This window comes from Rhipicephalus sanguineus, chromosome 4, assembly GCF_013339695.2.
Source record: "Rhipicephalus sanguineus isolate Rsan-2018 chromosome 4, BIME_Rsan_1.4, whole genome shotgun sequence".
Lineage (NCBI taxonomy): Eukaryota > Metazoa > Arthropoda > Arachnida > Ixodida > Ixodidae > Rhipicephalus > Rhipicephalus sanguineus.
This window is the reverse complement of record NC_051179.1, coordinates 29902591-29927326: the sequence shown is the minus strand read 5'-3', so window position 1 is coordinate 29927326 and position 24736 is coordinate 29902591. Positions and strand designations below refer to the sequence as shown.

General features: G+C 46.6%; 4 protein-coding genes across 4 annotated transcripts; 3 read left to right on the top strand and 1 right to left on the bottom strand.

Moving 5' to 3' along the window:
- Positions 1-1004: 1004 nt before the first annotated feature.
- On the top strand, positions 1005-3513 carry LOC119389703 (uncharacterized). Its single transcript, XM_037657069.2, has 3 exons — positions 1005-1340; positions 1433-1705; positions 2063-3513. The coding sequence occupies exons 1-3, from the start codon at positions 1112-1114 to the stop codon at positions 3121-3123; spliced, it is 1563 nt and encodes a 520-aa protein (XP_037512997.1). The 5' UTR covers positions 1005-1111; the 3' UTR covers positions 3124-3513.
- Positions 3514-3829: 316 nt separating this feature from the next.
- Positions 3830-6379, bottom strand: LOC119389702 (uncharacterized). The gene is made up of 2 exons (XM_037657068.1): positions 5896-6379; positions 3830-5386 (listed from the first exon to the last, which is right to left on the bottom strand). Exons 1-2 carry the CDS (start codon positions 6232-6234, stop codon positions 3932-3934), a joined length of 1794 nt encoding a protein of 597 aa, XP_037512996.1. The 5' UTR covers positions 6235-6379; the 3' UTR covers positions 3830-3931.
- Positions 6380-8923: 2544 nt separating this feature from the next.
- Positions 8924-12844, top strand: LOC125758213 (scoloptoxin SSD14-like). Its single transcript, XM_049415155.1, has 3 exons — positions 8924-9111; positions 11985-12148; positions 12687-12844. The coding sequence occupies exons 1-3, from the start codon at positions 8957-8959 to the stop codon at positions 12842-12844; spliced, it is 477 nt and encodes a 158-aa protein (XP_049271112.1). The 5' UTR covers positions 8924-8956.
- A 684-nt stretch (positions 12845-13528) lies between these two features.
- LOC119391108 (scoloptoxin SSD20) lies at positions 13529-22446 on the top strand. Its single transcript, XM_037658784.2, has 6 exons — positions 13529-13591; positions 14843-14912; positions 15366-15553; positions 19175-19412; positions 19970-20098; positions 22302-22446. Exons 1-6 carry the CDS (start codon positions 13569-13571, stop codon positions 22443-22445), a joined length of 792 nt encoding a protein of 263 aa, XP_037514712.2. The 5' UTR covers positions 13529-13568; the 3' UTR covers position 22446.
- Positions 22447-24736: the final 2290 nt, after the last annotated feature.

Sequence of the window (24736 nt, the reverse complement as noted above, 5' to 3'; positions counted from 1 at the left end):
AAGCATCACAGCGGATATGTTTTCATCGAACGCGTCGGCTCTGAAACTCGGTAGGCTCTAATGTGTCTTCTTGGCCGTAAGACATTAGGGATCTATCTATCTATCTATCTATCTATCTATCTATCTATCTATCTATCTATCTATCTATCTATCTATCTATCTATCTATCTATCTATCTATCTATCTATCTATCTATCTATCTATCTATCTATCTATCTATCTATCTATCTATCTATCTATCTATCTATCTATCTATCTATCTATCTATCTATCTATCTATCTATCTATCTATCTATCTATCTATCTATCTATCTATCGAGAGAAAGGCAGAGAGGGAGAAAGATAAGTAATGTAATCTTTTTTTTTTGTCTTGTGAAAAGCTGCGCTCGGCCGAAACCGTCCATCCAACCATTCCTACTTAACAAGCAACATCAGCTATTGCGTATATATATATATATATATATACATATATATATATATATATATATATATATATATATATATATATATATATTGTATGCCTGTGTGTGACAGTCGAGACTTGCACTCTAAGAAAAAAAAGAGTATGCGTGACTCTTTTCGGAGAGTTCTGACTTGCCACGTATAGGACTCTCTTTAAATAGTCACGGTGACTCTCTTGGTGGGTCAGGGTCGGCTCGCTCTAGGAGAGTCTCCGGACCCTCTAGGAAGAGTGGAAAGACTCTCATCCGAAGGATCACGTTACCACTTATAAAGAGTCGGACGACTCTTACGGGGGTCACGTGACCCACACCGAAGCGTCAAGCGACTCCACGAGCATTTTAAGCTACTCATTTGACCTTTGCTCTACTTTTGCGCGACTACTGTTGAAAATAGTGGAGTATTCATTTAAAGCAAGTCCAATAATACTTGCCGTTCTGCCCAGCGACTGCAAAAAAGTAATAGTTCGGTTTTAGCATTATTTTAATAAAACTCGTCAAAACAACACATATTTTCCAGCAAAGTTATATACATAGCTTGCACTGACGTCAGTGATGGGAATGCTGGGATATGTGTCCGCCATGCATATGAACCATATGAACCGCTCATCCCACGGTCGTTGCAAGCAATCCGTGTAGTTGGTGTTGTCACCATGGTCATGTGCGCGATATTTGGTTGTTCCAACCGCAGTGACAACCGCGGGAGAAAACGATCAACTAACGGCCACTTCTTTTCGATACCGAAGACCGTGGAGAACCAGTGCGAGCGCTCGAAAGCGTTGAGCACGAAGCGGCGCAGTTTATGGCTGGCGCGCATTAAACGTGCTGACTTAGACATCGAGAACCCCAACCTGCGAGTCTGCGGCGTGCACTTCATTACAGGTAAAGAATTGCTTTCGACTTACACAGCGCGATAAAGGCGGTATGTAACGAAAAATGTTAGTTTTGTAACTTTTTTCATTTTGCATTCGTAGGAAAGCCAGCTAAACTGTTCGACGAGACGGACCCTGACTGGGCTCCGTCGCTTCTCCTCGGCTACAGTGCCAAGAACACGGACCCCTCACGACACAGACGCCTCGAAAAACGACGCGCCGTAAAGCGGCAGGCGGACGCCAAAAAGCGGGAAGCCGAAGCACAGAAACGGCGTGCCGAGGCCGACGCGGCAGCGTTAGGGATCCAGCAGTGTGCCGATCGGCCACTCTCGCCGCACCCGACTGGAGAAACCGACGCTGACGAAAGTGATACAGGTAAGTTAACACTTTTGCTTCGCCTAGTGAAGTTCGAGGCCGTTTCCGGCCTGTAGGCGAATGCCTTGCAAGCGCTTTGTGAAGCATTTCTGTGGAGAGCCAAAATTATCGCGTCACTTTCAAATCTCGACCTGGAGGTCGCGGGATCGAATCCCGGCCGCGGCGGCTGCATTTTCGATGGAGGCGAAAATGTTGAAGCCCGTGTACTTAGATTTAGGTGCACGTTAAAGAACCCCAGGTGGTCGAAATTTCCGGAGCCGTCCACCACGGCATCTCTCATAATCATATCGTGGTTTTGGGTCGTTAAACCCCAGATGTTATTATTACTTTAAAATCTCCGGCATTTTTTCATTACAGGTGTTACAGTGCAGACAGAGATGACCATGGAGGACATTCAGCTACTGGAGAAACAGTGCATTTCACTGAATGAACACCTCTATGCCGCCCGTGTCGAGAAAGAGGAGCTTGAGATGTCGGAAAAGTCACTAAGGAGTTGTGACAGAAAAGTCATGTTCTACACAGGGATGGCAAACTTCACTGTTCTCTCAGCTGTCTTTAAAGTTGTGGAGAGTGATGTATCCCACAACATCAACAACAGCCTGTCAAAATTCCAGGAATTCATCCTCTTCATGATGAAAATCAAGGTGAACCTTCACAACACCGACCTTGCATTTCGCTTCAACATTTCTGAAGCAACAGTATCGAGGATTTTTGACAAATGGCTGCACGGTGCATATTGTCGGCTTAAATCGCAGATAGCTTGGCCAGGGCGCGAGGCACTGCAGCGTACTATGCCACAAGCTTTTTTTGATTCATTTGGGTCTAAAGTTTCCGTCATTATTGATTGCTTCGAAATTAAAATTGAAAGGCCGTCATCTCTACTTTCTAGATGTGAAACGTGGTCTACGTATAAAGGAAGCAACACTGCAAAGTTTCTCATTGCAATTGCGCCACAGGGTGTAGTAACATACATTTCAGAAGGTTGGGGAGGCCGCGTCAGTGATAAGCACATTACAGAACACTGTGGCTTATTGGACAACTTGGTTCCTGGTGATGTTGTCCTCGCAGATAGGGGGTTCAACATAGAGGACAGTGTTGGATTTTATTGTGCGCGTCTCCATGTCCCAGCATACACAAAAGGGAAAAAGCAGCTGTCTCCTGAAGACGTGGAAAAAACAAGGAAGCTTGCAAATGTTAGGATTCACGTGGAGCGTGTTATTGGCCTGATCAGAAATAAGTTTGTGTTTTTGAAGTCTACCGTGCCGATTAACTATGTTTCTTGTCGTGAGGGGGATGAACTGACACCGCTTGACAAGATTGTGACAGTGTGCTGCGCCCTCTGCAACTTGTGTCCCTCAATAGTTGCAACAGTGAAGAATGGTAGTGAGGAAAATGTAGCAACAGTTGAGGATGACTGACACCAAGAACCATCTGCTGCAAGTACCTTTGGGGTGTATCCAGTGTTACCACGGTTGGACACAATGTATGATACTTTTGTCAGTTTGTCTTAACATATGTATACCTGGAATAAGTGACACAAGTAGGGAAAGCATCTTGGCAATCCATACATTTAATACAAAATGGCAAGCTTCATTAATGAAAGAAGTTTTGTATTTTGACCGTCACTTATGCATGTAGCGAGGAGGAGACCAATGGTTTCACTGCTTTGCACCCCCTGAATGCTTTGCAGCACAGGAAACTTGCACTGACATGCTTGCAACTGAGTGGTTCAGAGTTGCGATTGACTTTTGGTGAAATTTTTGTTTTGCTGACACTCTAATTCTTTTCCAATAAAAGATATGAAAACAACTCTTTTGTTAGTTCAATTCCCACGACACTGATGCAACTTCTGTGATGTTTGCATTTTGTGTCACACCTGTATAAACTGTACGACATTGAAGAAGCGTTGGGCCAAGTGTACTATTGTGGGGACTACTAGAGGCTTTGAATTGTGAACCAAGGTCTGATGACGTGGCAGCTTTGACGTATAAAAAGAACTTATAAGTCATAAAATTCAGAACTGGCAAAGCTATTTGTTCCAGCTCCTGTCAAAGCCAGCAAGGTATTTATTATTCACAGTACAGCAGCTCTTCATGCTTTGAGAATCGCTAAGCGTGCAACTCTTTAATAATACTGAAGTTTTTGCATAAAACCACTAGAAATGAGAATGAAACAGCATGTGCTTTCAAAACACTTTATTTTGGACACTGTCTTGTCGGTATCCCTTCAAGCATTCTCCTTAGCGCCTTTACATTCAGGGCAAAACCAATGCTTAGATTTTGGCGCTTTTTTCAGAGCAACGCATGAAAAATGAAACCACTTGTACTGACAGGAGCTGCTGTCACAGGCGATCATTTTGCCAGTCTCTGGCCCTCGGCAGAAGCAGTACGCATCCTCACTGGCCGTCTGATCTGGATATTTGAGTTGCCTAGTAAAATAGTGGCTCAACAGCTCGGGTAGGATAGCTTTCACAAAGAATTCTTTGGCAGTAGCCATCATGCTGGTGCAAAACTCGTCATCTTTCAAGATTTTTTCTACGAATAAAACATTAGGAGTCCAAACAACAAAGTAGCAGAAGTCAACTTGGCACACTGCCATTTGAGTTTGAATCTGAAAATAATAAGCATGCTGCCTTCGCAGCTGCATGACGCCATTGACGGTGCAGAGGCACGAGTTGGGAGCCGAGAGCTCTGTTAGTTCTTCAGCATTCCGTAGCAAGTATGGGCATTTAAATTCAACTACGCCCTTGCCACAGCAACTGCAGCAGACGAGAGCATCTGGTGTGGCGCCAACAAAAGGATAATCAGCACTCAAGTGCAGACCAGCCTTCACGCAACGGAAGCCTTGGTGCTTGTCTTGCTGGCTGTCTTGAAATGCTTTAAAGGCATCTTGCTCATGTGTCAGTCCCCATGTAACAGCAGGTGTCTTCACCGAGCGCTTTTCAGGGTAGCATATCCCTTTCAAAAGTGATATGCTGGGCTTGAGAACACTTGTGCAACATACATTTTTCATCACAGAAGCAGTCACACGACCAGCCCGGTGTAAAAACCAATCCCTTGACCTGCTTTGGTCTTTTGTGCGAGCTTCCACAGACTTGACGGTTTCTTCACTGACGATGAATGTTGACATAAAAGTGTCAGCTTTTGCGACAAGAGTTTCCAGATCATCTGCTGCATGAGTATCTGAGTAGAGGTCTCTCAGGTGAGCAACTGTTCTTTGAACGGGTTCTTGAAAGCGTTCACAATAGTCGGGCAGCAGGGAAAATATAGCAGGTACAACACCTGTAGTGTTGAATGCCGCATAAAGCTCCTTGAGCTCAGTCGGTGATGGGGCTGAAATGCCTTTTCGTTGCTTTGGCACTTTGGTTTCTTTTGATCCACTGCTTGTTGCATCGAGGCGACGCTTCTTTTCTTTCGAGGAACTGAAGTCTATGTCTTTAAGTCTTTTGTACTTCACCTTCTCAACATAAGCCGGCAGCCAGGCATTCTCCTTCTGAGTGCAGGTAGTCGACTGGTTGAGCCGGGCACCTGTTTCAATGGCGAACAGGCAGGCACCAACATGTGAGCATGTCTCCCCAGTCCCTGCCATGCAGGTACAGTGTCCAGTCACTACGGCGCCGCTCTGCTTGCACAGCACCCACACCTTTAGAGGGCACTCTCCCAACCTTTGAGAGTGGTTCACCTGCAAAATGAGCATAAAAAGAATTACACATTTCTATCACTACTCATAAAGAAGGTTTTCACTATTACCTGACTCACTAGTGCTTGGTTTCCAAATTTAATGTGTCCATTTTCTCATGCAGTATGCACACTTTTCTCATAAACAGCAGTCCTTTTTCACAGCACCACTAAACTACCTCGCTGTTTTGCAAACTCTTTTGTAGCAACCAGAAAGCTTTAAAAAACACCTAGTGATTGTCGTAAAACACTAACAAATTCAAACTAATAGTGCGATCTGGTGTTCAACAAGCAACACATGGGCTACGTAGTAAAGGGCTCGATACCACCGCGGTTCTAACGTGCACTGATATCGCATAGGCGCTTTCCCGAGTTTCGTCTACAAAATTGATCCCGTGCCCTCGGGCTCAGCAGCCGAGCGTCATAACCAGCGAGACACCGCGGCGGATGCTTTGAAACTATGTAAAACCAGTTGAGAGACACGTGAAAATAACAAAAAATCTCTGCGCTTACCTCTCCAAGTAGGAGCACTTTGTCTTCTCCGAGCCTCTTCGCTGACAAACTCTTGACCCAACCACTCGTGAAATAATTGTGGGACTCCAGCGCTTTGTAGGCCTTCATCTGCTCCAGAGTCACAAAGCTGGTGGAGAATACCAAGTAGGTGACGATGTCACCGTGAGCGACACTCGGCAACAGGCTGGCGTCGGCACTTGTGTCCGTTCCCAGACGGAGTGTGTAGGGATCGACGTTCTCGCACAGTTCAATCTTTTCTTTGTACCGTACACGCGCAGATCCAATCAACTGCGAGAAGTAGCCCCCGCAAAAGGGCTGTGCAGTCGGAAATGCTGGCATGTGCGAGTAAAAAGCCTGTCACGACAGAGAAAACCACTGCTCGACGGATCCTCGCAGCGCGCGCGCGTCAGACAAGCGACAAGCGGTTCGCAAAGATGGCGGCCGCGGCAGCAAGCGCGCGGATGTGACGTCACGTGAAAGCTATGTATAGAAAGCGCGAAAAGATGGTCTTTGATTTCCAATTAAGAAGTTTGGGTATTCCTCATTTACATGCTTCTATGAGTATAGCCAACCAAAATGTGTGACTGGTGTGCATAGCGCCATATAGTGCAAAATAAACTGCAGAAATAGGCATCATGTTTCAATCTTTATTCCGTATGATTAAGAATAAATAAAAAAATGGTGACGGCTGGAGGCATCAGACTTGTGGCTTGCTAGGTTGTCGCTCCTGTTCAGCGTGAGCACCATGAAAAACGGTATCTGAAAAGCAGAACGTGATATTATGGTGAGAAAATGAAATTGCAGTAAAGGTTTGCGAAACCTACAAAATAAGTGGTTCACATAGACACAATGAAGGCTCACAACAAAACAACAAATGCAAATACGTATGGTAAGGAACCAAGTTTTTTGCCGTTATCGTGTAAAACACAACTTGCAAATAGTACCTTTTGTAACACGTCACTTGGCGACAAACTTGCAGCACAAGTTGTTGTGAGCCTCTTTTAAACAACGAACGAAATTGGTTTAGGCTCCTTTGCGTGGGTGCCACTCACCTCTTTTCCTACGTCGTCTTGTCCAACCAAAGGAAATGTAGGACCGACTGCCTCGTTGACAGGGCGAACGCCGCTGTTGATTTTCCCATCACGTGCGGTGAGGCACCAGACCAGAGCGGCACCTTCGTTTCCCCGAGTGTGGCTGTCAACTGGTGTGAAGAGGCGGGAGAAGTGATCCGGGATTCTGGGAATAACCAAAACACACACATTATTTGTATTTAAAACCACCCTTTGTTCAACACACCGTTATTGTACACACATCTGCCACGAGTGTTTAGTTCAAATTTCACAACGAAAACAAATTTTCACGTACAAGGCAGCGGGAACCTCGTCTCGCAATAGGCAATGGCTACACACGAATGAAAGCAATTCTTTTCTGAGAAATCGCTTCAACATTTGGTTTCAGAATAAACACGGTTTTGCGCCGGCTTACCCCGACACCCGACACCCAAGCACATCCTCCGGCAGTCAGGGGCACGCCGTGAGCGGTTACTGACCGCATGTTTTACAAACGTAACCCATACTCAGATAAACACATGCGAGTACGAGGGCCCGAACGACACCCAGCGCGTGCGACGCCGTCTACGTCGAGATCAGACACGTCATATGCTAGAATTAGCAAACACAACTCCCACAATCACGTACACTCACTTGATTCTGTTATAGCGTCATCGCAGATGTTGGCAAACCATGAAAACAGCAAACAGTAACGAAGGAAAAAAGTGCACGGCGGCGGCCGCAACAACGGGTGCCGTCGAAAGTCTCTAGCTTTTTCGCCTTACCGGCGAGGCGTGTCCAACTTGAATGACCACACCGTACGTTCTGGAAGCCACCGTACTATATCTGCAGCTCAAACTATCGTCTTTAAGCCAACAAAAACCATTATATATAGTGCGTGTTAGCGTTCTGTACACAGGCTTTCTTTTTTTTTTCACGTTCCCACGCGCGGAAGCACGCAGCACACTCAAGGTCGATGGAAATGTTATTATGAAGTAGACTAAAGTGCATCTCAAAACGGCATCTTGCACCTTCAATAGTGCAGACACAACGTGCGATCAGCAAGAAATGACTCTTGATGATTGTTTGCATCGCTCACTTTATAGGAGCTTGTAGAGCAACGCGCATAACGGTGGCAACTCGTTAACTGGCAGCTTTAGTTGGGCATCCGCAACAGCCCCGCGGACACAGGCTGCTGTTGGAAATGGCTGGCAGATAACTTCCGCAGAGCGGCTGCAGACGCCCAGCTAAAGCTGTATAATTAGTGCCTACAAAAGCAGTACACTCACTGTTAACTGGCGCCCGTTGTCCGTATCCGCAGCTCCATGAATATTCCGCCCTCCAACCGTCACTTCGTGCATGGAGCCGGCGTCGACACCACCGCAGACGCGCATGAACATGAAACTGACGAAACTTCCAAGACACGCAACCCGCGCTATCAACGCAACCACGCAACGCATTCCAATAGACGAGGAGACAGAGGCTGACTGAGACGACTGAGAGAGAAGCCAGTAGCGGCGCGTCACCCCGGCGCCAGTCCCGTCTCCGTCGGCGAGCAACGCGCCACAACGGCGCCAAAGGGCAAGCGCGCGATATGTATGGCGTATACGGCGGCTCTTTCATGACGGAAGCCAATCGAAGCGCGCTTCAGGAGCGTCCAGTGACTCCTTCCGAACTGCTAACTCTTTTTCTCTGCCTGTACCTTCCAAAAGGGGTCACATGGACGCCCGAAGAGAGTCACGGTTCCATGACCCTCTTTTGACTCTTTTTTTTCTTAGAGTGTGCAACGCCACAATGACATACGAGCGTTGAGAGTCAAGGCAACAAATTAAAAGAAATTGAAGTTTGGTCCTCAAATCTATTGCCCTGAATATGTCAGAACGTAACTTCTTGAAAATAAAAGAAAAACACTTCGTGTAAACTGATTAGCGTTTTTGTTAAGGTCCATTTCATTCACGCGTTATGTCCTTCCAGGTGCCAATGCTCCGATCGTGCCAGGCGCACTGGCAGGAATGCAGGCTCTGCACAACGACACGGGCAAGCTTCCCTGGAAGGACGTCTTTCAGCCAGCTATCCGCCTGGCAAAGGAAGGCTTCACCATTGGACCCAACCTGGCCGCTGCCCTGGCTAACAACGAGAATGTACTCAATCTATCGCCTGCCCTGAGGTACTGTATCATCCTTGGAGCCTGAGTAAGGGAGCGCCGTCAGTTGACTCCAGATGAGCTTCCTTTATAGCAGCCCTGCAACACTTTTTCAGCATGGTCAGAAAACCCTGCCGATCGGTAGTCGAGGCTCCCGAGAACACGTGAGCCAAACATTATAGCGCAGCACGCGTCCTGGAATTCGCAGTGAGTGAGTCGTTTAGTCAGCTAAAAGTCGCTCGCTCTTCTTTCGACAAATGATGCCAAAAACCCAAATGACCACGCCATAAACACTAAGTCGGTGTCCATGGGCTGATATGAGCATCGTTAGCTGCATAGTGGCCGCAGGATGCCGTCACGCGCTCGCGCTCGCGCTCGCGATCACATTGAAAGTAAGCCGCGCGATCGAAGAAAAAAGAATTTAAAGAACAGTTTGTAAATTCCAAAGTGTGTTCGGCAAAAGCTTGTGGCCATTCGACTGACTATGCCATGGTATCGGGGGAATCCACATTCTTGGGGCGCTTCTCCGAACCGCTTGTCGTGGAATCATCACCGGGCCGCTTAAGAGCCAACCGACTAACTCGGCTGCTGTAACGAGACGTCGGACGAAGGAGCGTTGCCGCGCGCGCCGCTGTGCCATCACGTGATTGCTGAGAGAGTGTGAGGGGGCATGGGCGGACGCCGCCGCTGGACGCCGCCGCCGCGTTGCGCAACTGTTGCTATGCGCCGCTGTGCCATCACGTGATTGCTGAGAGAGTGTGAGGGGGAGATGCCACAGCTGGCACCGTTCCAAGGCACGGACGGACGTCGGACGCCGCGAGTATGAGACATTAATGGCTTCCACCTTAATATCGGCTGTTGTTGGGATCTCATAACAACTTTCGCTGCAAATATAGTTGCGTACGATTCGAAAGGAAGTCAGCTCGCACGACTCTCTTACATAGGTGACTGACAAGCGCGCTGCGGTTCTGTGGTTGGTGCTTGTATTTACTGTTAGATTGTAACCGACTATGGTACGGAACTGTTACTTAGAAAGAGTTTATTTCAACGCAGGACGCTACGAACACTTTGGTACAGCGCGTGCGAAGCGAGGACAATGAAGCACATCATCTGATGGAGCCGATTAATAAATCTAACTGCAGGACTTCCTTATTTTCAGCTGGAAGAGTAACACAAGCTTATTTAACAATTCATTTTAAAACCATTCACTTAAACTGCAGATGTATTTAAAACCGGACAGCCTTATCGCTAAATTAAAGAAGGAGCACATAACCTTATATTGCATTTTTAATATCATTAACAAACTCAATTATCATTCTAATTATCTCCGTTGTATTCGTGTTTCACACTCCCATGTACGCTAGTCACTGACTCGAGCGACCTAACAAAAATTGAAGGACACTAAAGCCTGTGGCCATTCGACGCCGTTGTCGCGTTGCGCAACAGTTGCGCAACGCTCGCTGGAAGGAGCAACGCGCAACTGTTGCGCTTTGACGGACGGTCGCTGCCGGCGCGTTGCGCAACAGTTGTGCAACGCGCGTTGGAAGGAACAACGCGCAACTGTTGCTATGTGCCGCTGTGCCATCACGTGATTGCTGAGAGAGTGTGAAGGGGAGAGGCCACAGCTGGCACCGTGCCAGGGAACGGACGGACGAAATGCAAGTATGAGACAATAAAGGCTTTCGCCTTAAAAAGAGAGTGCTCAGGGTCATGACGCGCGCTGACGAACGGACGTAGCTCCTTGCTCCCTTGTGATTACCCCCCCCTTCTCCACCCACACACACCGCGTGGCTTGCAGCATGCTGGCTGGTACGAAAGGAGAGAGAAAGCGCTTAAAGCGTGCGACAAATTCTTGTAACTCCGCTCGTCTGAGGCATCAACTCCTTTACGGAAGCCATCCGATGCTTACTCGGAAAAGTGTTGCAGGGCCACTATAAAAGGGTACTGGCACGAAAATCTTCAGTCGTCGTTTTTTTTTTCATCAAATGAAAGGCCAATCCCTCAAGTGCACAATACGCTTTTAAATGCGAGTTTCGGTTTTTACTATACCCTGACGTCATAACACGGTATGAGCTTGTCGTCACGTGCTTGCGCAAGATATCGCGGCGTTTCCACGACCGCTGCGCTCCGTTGATGACGCCGCAAGCGGCTATTTTGAATGTTTCGGGTACCTGACGTTGTCACAACTAGCCATACCTGCGCGTGACGTCACCAGAATTGGCACTGTAGCCCGGCGTCACGATAGTGTCGATCTCAGCAGGTGCGCCACGCGAAAATTGAGAAAATTAGTGTTAGCCAGAGCCATGGCCACAGCGGAAGGTACGAGAAAACGAGAAGGTATCAGCCACTGCGAGAGGTACCAGAAGACATTACTAGAGTACCAGACATTGTGAAGGTGCCATACGTTTACAAGAAGGTACCAGACATTCGAGAACGCCATTCTCAACATTTGAAATAACTGTAGGTCTGATTTAAAAAAAAAAAAAAGAAACAGCGAAAACTGTTGTCCGCATGACCGAGTAGTGGGTTCCAATGACATCCAAAGCTCCTTAGAAGCACTGGGAAAAATCGTTTTATCGGTCGCTGACTCGCTGTTATCAAGGCCGGTGCGATGCGCAGGCGTGGACGCGTGGTCATAGGCACAAAGGGAAACGGGTGAAGGGTGGGGGCGGATGCTGCGTTAAAACTGCTCTGCCCCCCCCCCCCCCCCTAATGAGGAACCCTGCGCACGCCCATGCCCGCGGTGTTTTGCCGGACGAAGCGGTGAGCACGGTGACGCAGCTAATGATACGGTTGCAACTACGCAGAAGTGGTTGCGATAGTCTATCAGCGCAAAGCATTCCCTTTTACGAAGGGGACGAAACTCATGATCGACGTGTCCCACTGTCGCGATGCAGGAAGCGATTCTCCAACAGCGCGACCGGTGCCCTGCTGCAAAGCGGAGACAAGCTCGTGCAGACGCAACTCGCCGATCTGCTGACCAAGCTGGCCGAAGAGGGCGCGGGGTACCTGTACGAAAAAGAACTCGCCGAGGAGATCGAAACGAACATTTCAAGTGCAGGTAACGCTGTTATACTAGACAGTTGGCGTCGCTACCTTGACCGTCGGTTTTTTATTTCATGGAATCCATCATTGCGGATTGTTGTTAATTTTTCGATAATTGGGAAAGCTGGTCCTCATCCACGTACATCCGAATTCTAACATAGCTTTGCTATAGGTAAACTTGGTGCGTCTTTATGTACTGTAAGACAGTGGCGGATCCAGACGAAAGGCGTGGGGGGGGGGGGGGGTGATCGCCCCCCGCAGCAACGCGATTAAGTAATCCACCCCTCACCCCACTCTTTATCTTGTGGACAGCGATTTATAGGCACGCAGAGTTTCCTAGACCACTGCGGCGACCATCGCTGCCCCTTTACTTATTCGCCATTCAAGTCAAGAAGGTCACTCAGACACCAGTTACAGGGATAGTTTTAGCCACGAAGAAATGACGTCATAATCTTGAGGTGTTCCGAATCTGCAATGGTTGGGGGTCGCGGCGTGCATACGTAATCTGCAAAAGATGCCTATCAGCAGGTTCCCGCTCCCCTTTTCATCCACAGGCGGGTCTCTCAAGAAAAGCGACCTGTCCGACTACAAGCCTCTCTGGCTGGATCCAGTATCGGCCAAGATAGGGGAGGGTCAGCACATACACTCGGCACCCATTCCAGGCGCCGGCGTTGTTCTAGCGGTGGCCGTCCACCAGATAAAAGTCAAGTAAGTCGCACTGCACCCGTTTCACGTGCACTCCAGCCTCAAATGCCCGCAGCGCAATCCGCTTATACAATAACGCTTAACGGTCGATACACTGATCCGAGAATGTTTACAGACAACAGAATGCGATAAAAAAAGGCTGCATATATAGGCAGCCTTGGACCCGGTAAATGGATTTCCCAGCCTATATTATAACAGCACACGTAAACAACACAAAGTTGCATTGTTTCAATCTCTGTGCGTTCACAAATAGCTCGAAAACGTAACGTTGATTGTCTCCGATCTCGTGATCTGAAAAATTTTGTCGTGGAGCATATATCTTATTTTCTCGCGTATAGCCCGCGTAGTATATATACAAAAAATTCGGAGCTAAAGACGGGGTGCGAGTTACACGCGAATTTCAGTGCGCAAGTTGGCTTCACGGCGTTGCCTCTCGGTAATGCAAGGGAGGCAGCTTCACCAAAATACGCGGGGTTCTTCTTGAAATTTTATTTTTTTCGCGGTTTGTTGTCGGGGTTGCCGGATATATAAAAAGGCGGGTTATACGCGAGAAAATACGATAATGTCCAATGACTTATAGGATACATATTGAGCACAACGTAAGCTACGGTATAAGAGTCTGGCAAATGCTAACACAAGGTGTGCACGCACGTTTCACCTCAGCTCACTTTATGTTCCATCACAGAGTGCTGTCTTTGGAAGCGGCTGACAACACGCACACGTTTCCCGCCATGTCTCCTAAGAGGATGCACAAGTGAGTGGGCCGTCATACATCAGGTCACCTTTATCGCGCGCTATGAATGTGTATGTTATCGCAATATCGTATTCACTGAATAATATTTCAGTTTGTAGCGCCTCGATATACGTTAATAACGACGAAGTTGAACTGTCTGCCTTGGTCGCGAAGAGAACACGCACGTTCACATCCCTTCCCGCCTCCACACACTCACACATACATTGCAGTAACGTAGCCAGAAATTTTATTTCGGGGGAAGGGGTCAACCATACTTTATGTATGTTCGTGCGTTCGTTTGCATATGTATATGTTTGTATAGACCTTTCATGTTGCTGGCCCCCTGACTGCAAGTGGATGTAGGAACATTGGCCGCGCGCTGCACGAGACCGTTGAAAGGAGGCTGTCAACCACGAGTATTCTTATGCAGATATATACGTCACTTTGCTACAGAGCGAAGTCGGGACATGTCCTGCGCACTGTTGTTACCTTTAACGGTGCACCCGTCTGCACATGTCAGCGCCGCGATACCTGTACCGAATGAGCGTAAATAAAAACGTTAAGAAGTGTTCCAACGGAGAAATTGGAATTACGGGCGTCTATCGCCGATGCCCTGTATGTTCGAACCACAGGCGGAATAGACACAAGGCTGAAGTTCAGGAGAGGATGAAAGCTTGAAGAGATGAAAAATCCTCGAACAGGAGGTGCACATGTCGCAGGAGCCGGCGTTTAGACAAGAGGTCTTGCCTTCCTTCAAGGTTCTGCCTCAAAGAAGACAAGACCTCTTGTCGAAACGTCGGCTGCAGCGACAACCCCCGTTCGAGGATTTCTCATGCGGAATAAAAGTCATTTATTAATGTCCCACGTGCAAGCCAGCGCGTCTTCACCACGCTGAGGGAGCGTGATGGAGTCTCCGTTTACATCGACAACAGTCAGTTTTAGCCTTTTTATCCCTTCATAACGGCGGCAAGATGGTTGATTAAACGTATTGGCTATGACGTGGTGCCGCTGAGCGCGAAGTCTATATGACCCGAAGTCCGGCCGCGACAATCGCATTCATACATTTTAAATGCGTTAGCATTTCTGAGCCTACTCTACGAGAAAACAGTGTGTGCGTACGTACATCTGTCCCTCTGTTACGTAAGAAAGATGGATATAAGGAAATAAATGTATAAAAATATATATTCCCGATGAGATTGTCTCGATAAACGATCGTAAAATACTTCGTGAATGTCTGTATTGACGCATTTTTCGTTCCTTTCATTTCCAAAGTTTCGTAGAGGATTTGAAATTCGCTTTGGCAAGGAAGCCGGAGCTTGGAGACGATGAAGCCGTAAAAAATGTGAGTAGGTCTTAAACACGTGATCAATCAATCAATCAATCAATCAATCAATCAATCAATCAATCAATCAATCAATCAATCAATCAATCAATCAATCAATCAATCAATCAATCAATCAATCAATCGGTTTTAATATACATGCACTCACAATACACAGATCAAAATAATGAGATGGTGATTGATAATGACAACGATAATGATCACACGGATGTCTGATTACTACTACTACTACTACTACTACTACTACTACTACTACTACTACTACTACTACTACTACTATTGCTAATAACAATAATACTAACAATAAAAATAAATTAATAATGAATACGATTGACTAAGAACAAAGAAAAGATGGCTTTCGCCTTCGAGTCATCTTAGGCAAATGCATGATGGACCGTGCGAGTTGTACACTAACTAGTGCTAAAGGAGGCCCTATTTGTCTCCGTATTACAGAAGCAGGCCGATATGGTGACCGAAGCAATCGGATTCGCCGATCAAAACCGCGACAAGGCGAAGCCCCTGGCATCGGCGCAAAGCTACGGTATCAAGCATTCCCCCGAGGAGGACTTTGGTGGCGCGCAGCTCACCATTGTGGCGCCCAGCGGCGACGCTGTGTCCATCACGTCCGGGCTCAACGGCATGTGAGTTGGTGCCTAGCGACGTAATATGCGCGGGCAGCAAAATGTAGAGCGATCGAGAACGAATGCACGCTTTTGAATACCACGTTTTTGACTCGCTTAACCAAACCTGTCCTAACGTGTAAAGTGTAGCTCGTCGGCATACCGTGCATGATAATCGTTGTTTTCCGTTTCGTACATATTACCGAGATTCGTGCCTTGATTATAAATTCATATTTAGGAAAAATTCTAAGGAGCGTAAAAAAAGAACGCACACAAAGGGCAGAGAAGGTAGTGCTTGTACAGTCTTTTTGCGATGCTTAGAAATGTTTGAAAAGACGAATCAGTGCCACATCAGCCAACTTTCAATACCAGATCGACCATACCAATTCGACTAGAACTTAACAAGATGGCGAAGTAACGCGTATTTTAAATTTTTACTATGAAGTAATAAGCTACAGCTCATATGCCCTGCAAAACAATGACCTAATTTTAACTCCTACTTTGAAGGAGCAAATGCCAAGTTCCCTATACCTACAACAAATATGAGCTAAGTTCTTACGTCTTCTAACATTCAAATGCCTACTTGTTCAAAAAGGATTCTCAGTACTTTGTGTTTCCTTGTCATGCATATAATAAAATTATTACGGCCCTCTTCGTGATATATACTATATGGACGATACGACGTGTAATTGCATGCTTTGCCCTATGTCTTGCGTAAAAAAAAGAAGTCACAGAGTTCCTTATGCTAGAAAGCGAACGCCATCTTCATTCTTTTTCTCATCGATTATATTGATAGCAATGAGTAAGGTAAAGACACAGTATACTGTAGTGATGGGCGACTTTAATGCAAAGGTAGGCAAGAAGCAGGCTGGAGATCATGGAGTTGGGGAATATGGCATCGGCTCTAGAAACGCCAGAGGGGAGTTACTAGTAGAGTTTGCAGAACGCAATAATTTACGCATCTTGAATACCTTTTACAGAAAACGGGCTACTCGTAAGTGGACGTGGAGGAGTCCTAATGGCGAAACTAAAAATGAAATAGACTTCATAATGTGCGGCCACCCGGGCATTGTACAGGATGTCGAAGTAGTTAACAAGATCCGATGCAGTGACCATAGAATGGTAAGATCTAGAATTCAACTAGACGTGAGGAAGGAACGGCAGAAACTGATACGCAAGAAGCCGATTAATGAACTAGCTCTGAGAGGGAAAGTACAGGAATTCAGAATTTCACTTCAGAATAGGTACTCGAGGAAACCGACCTTAGCGTTGACGCAATAAATGATAATCTGACAAGTATCATTAAGGAGTGTGCAGTGGAAGTCGGGGATACAGTCGTTAGACATGACACTGGTAAGCTATCCCAAGAGACGAAAAACCTCATTAAGAAACGTCAAGCTATGAAAGCCTCAAGTGCAACAGACAAAATAGAGCTGGCGGAGCTTTCGAAGCTAATCAATAGGCGTAAAGTAGCCGACATAAGAAAGTATAATATGGAGAGAATTGAGCATGCTCTAAAGAACGGAAGAAGCCTCAAAGCTATGAAGAAAACACTGTGCATAGGCAAAAATCAGATGTATGCATTAAGGGACAAGGAAGGCAAGGTCACAAACAATATGGATAGAATAGTTGAGGTAGCGGAAGTTCTACAGAGATCTGTACAGCAGCCGAGACAGTCAGGATGATAACGTAAGAAGCAGTAATAGCGCAGAGGAATCTGACATCCCACCAGTATTGACAGGAGAAGTAAAGAAAGCCCTAAAGGGAATGCAAAGAGGCAAAGCAGCTGGTGAGGATCAGGTAACATCAGACCTGTTGAAAGACGGTGGAGAGATTATGTTAGAAAAACTGGCCACCCTGCATACGAAATGTCTCTCGACGGGGAGGATACCAGAATCTTGGAAGAATGCCAACATCATCTTGATCCATAAGAAAGGGGACGTCAAGGACCTGAAAAATTACAGGCCCATAAGCTTACTGTCCGTTGTCTACAAGCTATTTACAAAAGTAATTGCTAACAGAATTAATACGACATTAGAGTTCAATCAACCAAGGGACCAGGCAGGATTTCGTACAGGCTTCTCAACAATAGACCATATTCATACTATCAACCAGGTGATAGAGAAATGCGCGGAATACAACCAACCCCTATACATAGCGTTCATAGATTACGAGAAGGCATTTGATTCGGTGGAGACATCAGCAGTCATGCAGGCACTGCGGAATCAGGGCATCGACGAAGCCTATATAAACATAATGGAAGAAATCTACAGCGGATCCACAGCCACTATAGTCGTCCATAAAGAAAGCGAGAGAATCCCAATAAAGAAGGGCGTACGGCAGGGAGACACGATCTCTCCAATGTTATTCACCGCGTGTTTACAGGAGGTTTTCAGGGCCCTAGATTGGGAAGAATTAGGGATAAGAGTTAATGGAGAGTATCTCAGTAACCTGCGATTCGCTGATGACATTGCATTGATGAGTAACGCGGGAGACGAATTACAGCTCATGATTACTGAACTGGATACGGAAAGTAGAAGAGTAGGTCTGAAAATTAATATGCATAAAACTAAAGTAATGTGGAACAATCTTGGCAGAGAACAGCGCTTTGCGATAGGTGGCAAGACACTGGAAGTTGTAAAGGAGTACGTCTACTTAGGACAGGTAGTAACCGCGGAGCCGAACCATGAGAGCGAAATAACTAGAAGAATAAGGATGGGTTGGGGGTCATTCGGCAAGCATTATCAAATCATGAATGGTAATTTACCACTATCCCTCAAGAGGAAGGTATATAACAGCTGCATCTTACCGGTACTTACCTACGGAGCAGAAACCTGGAGACTTACAAAGAGGGTTCAACTTAAATTGAGGACGACGCAGCGAGCGATGGAAAGGAAAATGATAGGTGTAACCTTAAGAGACAAGAAGAGAGCAGAGTGGGTCAGGGAACAAACGGGGGTTAAGGACATCATAGTTGAAATCAAGAAGAAGAAATGGATATGGGCCGGGCACGTAGCACGTCGGCAGGATAACCGGTGGTCATTAAGGGTAACTGACTGGATTCCAAGAGATGGCAAACGCGTGAGGGGGAGACAGAAAATTAGGTGGGTAGATGAGATTAAGAAGTTTGTAGGTATAACGTGGCAGCAGAAAGCACAGGACCGGGTTGATTGGCGGAACATGGGAGAGGCCTTTGCCCTGCAGTGGGCGTAGACAGGCTGATGATGATGATGGTGATGATGATGATATTGATACATCCCCCGCTCCACCTGAATTTCTCCTGCAACAAACGTTGTTTTGCACTGCCTCCGGGATCGGAGGCATTGCTAGCTTTCTGCACCTCAGGTGGTCTTGCAGTGCCTCAGTGATCTGCCCATCTTTGACCAAGCAACGAGGTCAGGTGATGACGTCATGTGACGCCATAGCGGCGTCATGGTGACGTCATTTATAATGTCACAAATTTTGGCGGTTTGTGGCGTCATGATGACGTGTATGGTGACGTCACCACATGATGATTTTTAGCATCACTCGCGCTGACGCCGACGGCCAGTTTTACTGTTTTATGAGGCATCTAAGGTTTTCTCTTTAAAATCATAAAGCAGGCCTCATCGATTGTGCTCTCTGCGTAACTCATTGACACAGTTTCGGGAGCGGCTTCGAGACCTCTTCGGGTCTGCTGCTCAACAATTACATGGACGCCTTCGCTAAGACTGGAAAGCCCTTCGGACTGGACCCATCGACGGCGAACAAGCTGGCTCCCGGCAAGCGACCCATGACGTCCATGGTTCCCAGCGTCATAACCGTAGCCGCCACGCCTTCTGCGCTGGTGGGTGCCTTTGGTGGCAGCGGAGGACTTCCCGCCATCTCGGCCGTGGCACAGGTGAAAATTTAAAAAATGACATAACCGGCGACTATACGTCTAGAACCAGTTCTATGACTAAAACCACTTCGTCAGATGTTTACTGGTTAATATGACTAAACACTTCGTCAGGTCACGCATAGGTTTATTAGAAGCCCGAAATGAACTTGAACTTTCCCGCTGCCAAAGAATTGCAAAAAGAGTGATTATTAGGCGGGGGTTGAGGGTTTGTGGAAGAAAGAAGGAAATATAGAAGATGAGTTATTAGTTCATGTCCAATTACCTTATTCAAATTATTTTATGTTCAATCAGCATTTCGATGGAGATGAATGCTAGAGGCCCGTGTGCTCAGATTTAGGTGCGCGTTAAAGAACCTCAGGTGGTCGAAACTTCCGGAGCCCTCCACTATAGCTATGGCGTGTGTCATAATCAGGTCGTTGTTTCGGCACGTAACACCCCAGCAATTATATTACGCATCACTGTTTGAGCAACCGATCGTGGCAATGCGTCTTGGCTTCTCTTGAGCCGCGTCTTCAAGGGGGACTGATTTTGCTAATCACTACGCCTGTTAATTGCAGCTCATCACCTGCCTTCGCATGTTCGCGCTGCCTTACTGCGTGTGGAACGACACGCGCGTGCAGCCCACGTTTCGATCTACCACGCCTAACGCGGTCTTCGCGGAGCCCAAGTCGGCGCATTTTGACCCGGTATGCGCATGCGCTACGACGGCCTGGTTCACGTCAAGCTTCACATATTCACTGCATGACATTGTGCGCGTGTCCTTAACCGTGCTTCTTCTGTGTCACACGCGTCGTTCCCAGACCACTGTACTAAATTTGTCGCTAAATTCGTCTATACTGCGCATCATCTCGAAACGACGTCGCCGGCTGTTATAGACTATTTCACGGATGGGTTTCTGTGCCGCCATATTGGGCTGTTAACTTAACTGTTTTGTAGATGTAACAACTGAAGGAACAGTCCTAAAGTAGACGCATACGCATGAAAACGGTGCGATTGGTTCATTCGACGTTTCATGGCCTTATTAATTCACGTCGCGATGCATAAAAATAAAACATTAGTATAACAGCCCAAGGCGGTAGCGCCCGTATGTCTTACGTAAAATCGTCTATAGACACGCTGTGATAGTCCGAGAGATACAATCACGTTCTAGAAAGGAGTGAAGTGTATTGTAGCGGCTAGTCTACAGCAAAGAAATTTATGTGGGAATCTTTCTGTGAGGATTGCCAGACGATGTCATCTGCGTATGTAGAAGTTCACTCAAATTTCCTTGGCGTTGAAGCTTCAGCTAGGCGCTTTCTTTCGCCCCTTTATCGTAATTCTCTGCTCAACTCGTACGAACGCCCGCGATCATCCTTGACTTATATGCAGTCGGCAAAAGAGCCTGAGAGATCTGTTTCTGTAATTCAGGGAAATCCTTCGCCTTATAGCTCCTTTCAGCAACTCCCTGAGATTTATTCAGGACTCGGGAGAATTTCACCTCAGCGCCACGTCTTTGCTCTTGAGGATAAGTTTTGCCACTGGTTTTGACAACGTTCGGGCAGGCGCTGTCCTTATAATACTGGTTGATGCGCGGTTGTACACTGAAACTTACGTAGCCACTAGCGCCACATACGCTTATCTACAATCAATCAATCAATCAATCAATCAATCAATCAATCAATCAATCAATCAATCAATCAATCAATCAATCAATCAATCAATCAATCAATCAATCATGTTTATTTCACCAAAAAATTCGAGATGGTCTTCAGGGTTAAACGCTGCTCTATAAGAAGCTTGACTGAGTCTCTGAAGACCCCTTACACCGGCAGCATACGACGATCACAGCGCGAATATGTATATCAGATTGCAACATACGTGAGTAATACTGCAAGAGTTTCAGAAGGGATGACATCAAGTAATAAACATAGCATACAGTAGGATTCGCGTCAAATGTTTAATACAGCGAAAACAACTTCACGATATAAATAAAAGAACTCCAACCGCAAAAAAGAAAAAAAAACAACAAGAAAATAACATTTTGTAAACCTGAAATATAACATGTTTCGCATACAATGAGGAGTATAAGAAGGAAAGAAGATGACTTTTAAGGGCTCGTTTTTATTTGTTAGACACAATATTAATGAGAAATAACAGACAATAATGCCACGGAAGGTATAGGGGATGCTATTTTTGTAGTAATTAGGATATAAATGCGAAGAAAGTAAAGTGGACGAAAAGATAACTCGCCGCCGGCAGGGACCGTTAGAGCATCGGACGCGTTATTCGAAGGTCGCAGGTTCGGTCCCTGCCGGCGGCAAGTTATCATTTCGTCCACTTTACTTTCTTCACATTTATATCCTAATTACTACAAATAGCAACCCCTATACCTTCCGTGGCATTATTGTCTGTTAGTTCTCATTAGGAGTATAAGAGTTTCACCGAAAATGATATCGCATACAGATGGCAAGGTATAAATAGAATGCAATAAGAACAACTTAGGCTAAAGATTGCACAAACAAGACATCTGTGCGCCATTCCAAGCATTACTACGCGAGGGCTGTGTACAACACTGGCATAACTGCCGGTGTGTAGTAAATTAGAAAAATTCATTTACAATGGATGGCAAATGAAAGGAGAGTTCTCGTTAGTTGTAGGTGGTGCGGTAACGAGGAAGAGACCCCGTTGACGCGTACGCATATAGGCGTCATTAAATTTTAGGCCATCACAAAACAAGGTAAGCTGTGCATACACGGAAAACAACCGGACAACACAAACACCGCGTCTGCACGTCTTACACCTTCTTTTATGATGAAACCCTCTCAGCTAGCTCATCTTCTTGTCATTAGACTAAGTCCTGCCAAATGTGTGCGTACCGTGGCGTTTCAGCACGAGGCGTAACTGTTGCAGGCGCACCTGCTTAGGCAGCTGGGTTACAGCGTTACGGAGAAGAGCATCGCATCTGCTGCAACGGGCATCGCCGTTATGAAGACCGGCCTTCTGCTCGCTCCAAACGACACCAAGCATGTCGACGGCAGCCGCTCGGGAGAATAAAAGAGACGGAAACTGCTGCGGCGATGGCTGACGAAAAAAAAATTAAAAATTGATGAGTCTAGGCTTGACCTTGCTGCTATGATTTTACTGCTGGAAACAGTGCGAAAAGGAAAAATGAGACAAGAAAGCGCATGGTCCTGTCTGTCTTTGTAGGCTCGTTTTTTTAACACGAAAGTGTTTTATGCCGGGGTCCAGACTTCACTGACGTATTTCCGTCACGGAAATGACGTCGAAAAAAATAGACGCAATCACATGGCAAACAAAAAAAGGTACCGTCAACGGGCATCGAACCCACGACCGCTCGGTCCGCAACAACAGATGCCGGGCACGCTATCCACTGCGCCACGGTCAAAGACTCTGGAGGCTTTACGAGCGCGCGTTTTATATCTACCACTCTCGCGGTCGGCTGGGTGGTGTTGACCTCTGGGAGTGGTGAGGTAAAGTAATTCATCATTGCTGTGGTCTCCGCGACTAGCATCTGCATTGCGTTACGCGTCCGTCCCATTCGGCGCGTTTTCAATAGAAGTTGAATTTTGTCAATGCCTTAACACACCGCGAGGTGGCGACCTTTGCCCAAGCGTCGTAAAAGCGTCGGCCTCGGTCAGCCTCACGCTAATCCAAGCCAAAAATAGCTCTGCGACGCGCGCCTGCCTCACCTGGCTGTAACACCGCGTTCCATGCTCACGCGCTCGCCCCGAGAAAAAATCACAGCATATCCACGGGGTGAATGATGATGAGTGGGGCGAAGCTACGGAGGGAATCATCTGTAAACCGTGAAACTCTTCCGTGAAATGCGCCCAGTACATAATATAAAGAGTGTGAAACATCGTGTGTATATTAAACATCAAACTTTTATTGTACTGTTGGTTTACGTGGTCCCTTCATTATCACTTGTGATCGGTGAAATGCAAGGAAGAAGTCCGCTCCCGAGCGAAAGAGCGCCAAGAGCGACCGCATTCCCCGCTCGCCCTGTGCGAATTAAAGGCAAGGCTAGAGGGAAGACAGGACGCGCGTTCCACGACGCGAGGTCGGTAGCATGCCCAACGAAAGCCAACGGAACGCGATCGTGCAAGTGCTCCGGCTTCGCATCGCCTCATGGTTCCATTTAGCGTCCCAAAACCAAACATATTGCTCAAGGTGTGCCTTGCGTTTTTCGTAGAAATAATTTCTTTATCATGTACATTAAGACGAAAAGTTGAAAGCTCACTAGAGTGTATCGCCCGCAAAGTATGTCTTTTAGTGTGATTTAACTCTCGTACGGCAGGGTCCTCGCGCCGTTGCCGGTCCACCTCGCCCGTTGACGATCGGGCGAGGTGGCTAAATACAACTACTACTACTACACTTTAAGAAAAACATCTGGCGTTCTTTCGTTCTGCTTTTACAAAACATCTGGCGTCTTTCGTTGGTTTATTTCATCAATCAACGGCGTTTTGAACAAAATTTTTATTGTTTAATCACGCACAGGAGAAATCTCACCAGGCACTACCTTGGAGGTAAACAATGGCTGCTAATGGCAATGAGAGACAGAAGAAGTCGGCTTTTAGCTAACACTTACACTTCTACTTCTACTAACGTTTCCTACTGGAACATGCCAATGGCTGCTAATGGGGAATGAGAGACAGAAGAATTCGGCTTTTAGTTAACGCGCACGCTGCGAATTTTTTATTGTTCAACAACGCACAGGAGAAATCTCCCACCGGCACCACCTTGGAGGTCAAAGCGTAAGACATGTTACTCACTACTACGATCACGACGATTACGAGGGACGAACGGGTGCCGCCTTAAGGAGCTTCGCCCCTAAAACCGCGGCCGGGCTATACCGGGGCGGCACGACGCGCTTTGCGTTTCCCTCTAGTCCGGCCGTGGTGTTCAATCACATTTTAACATGCCGCGGGATGGCGACCAAGTTCTGCGTCCAATGTACGACGCTCTTCTGGCTATCACACCTCTGATTACGCTTTCACCGTTAACTACTACAGCTACCACAAGGGTTTGTTTAATCATTTAACATGGACGTTAGTCGTCGGGATGGAGATGTACCACCAATCATCAAAGTGGGTGCATACACGTTAAACGGCGCCACTAGCTGCCAGACGTCAATATACATTGTGCAAACTCTCTTATATCAATGTACAGTAAAGATTCAGTTACTTCTGCAAGGGCACGCTTTAATTTCGTGTTATTCCGATTCCTATGACGGAGGGATCAACTGTGTTTTTTTTTGTTTCGCGCTGTTTTCCGAAAAAAAAAATGTTATCTCGTGAGATCTTCCTTTTGATTTGCTCGTTGTG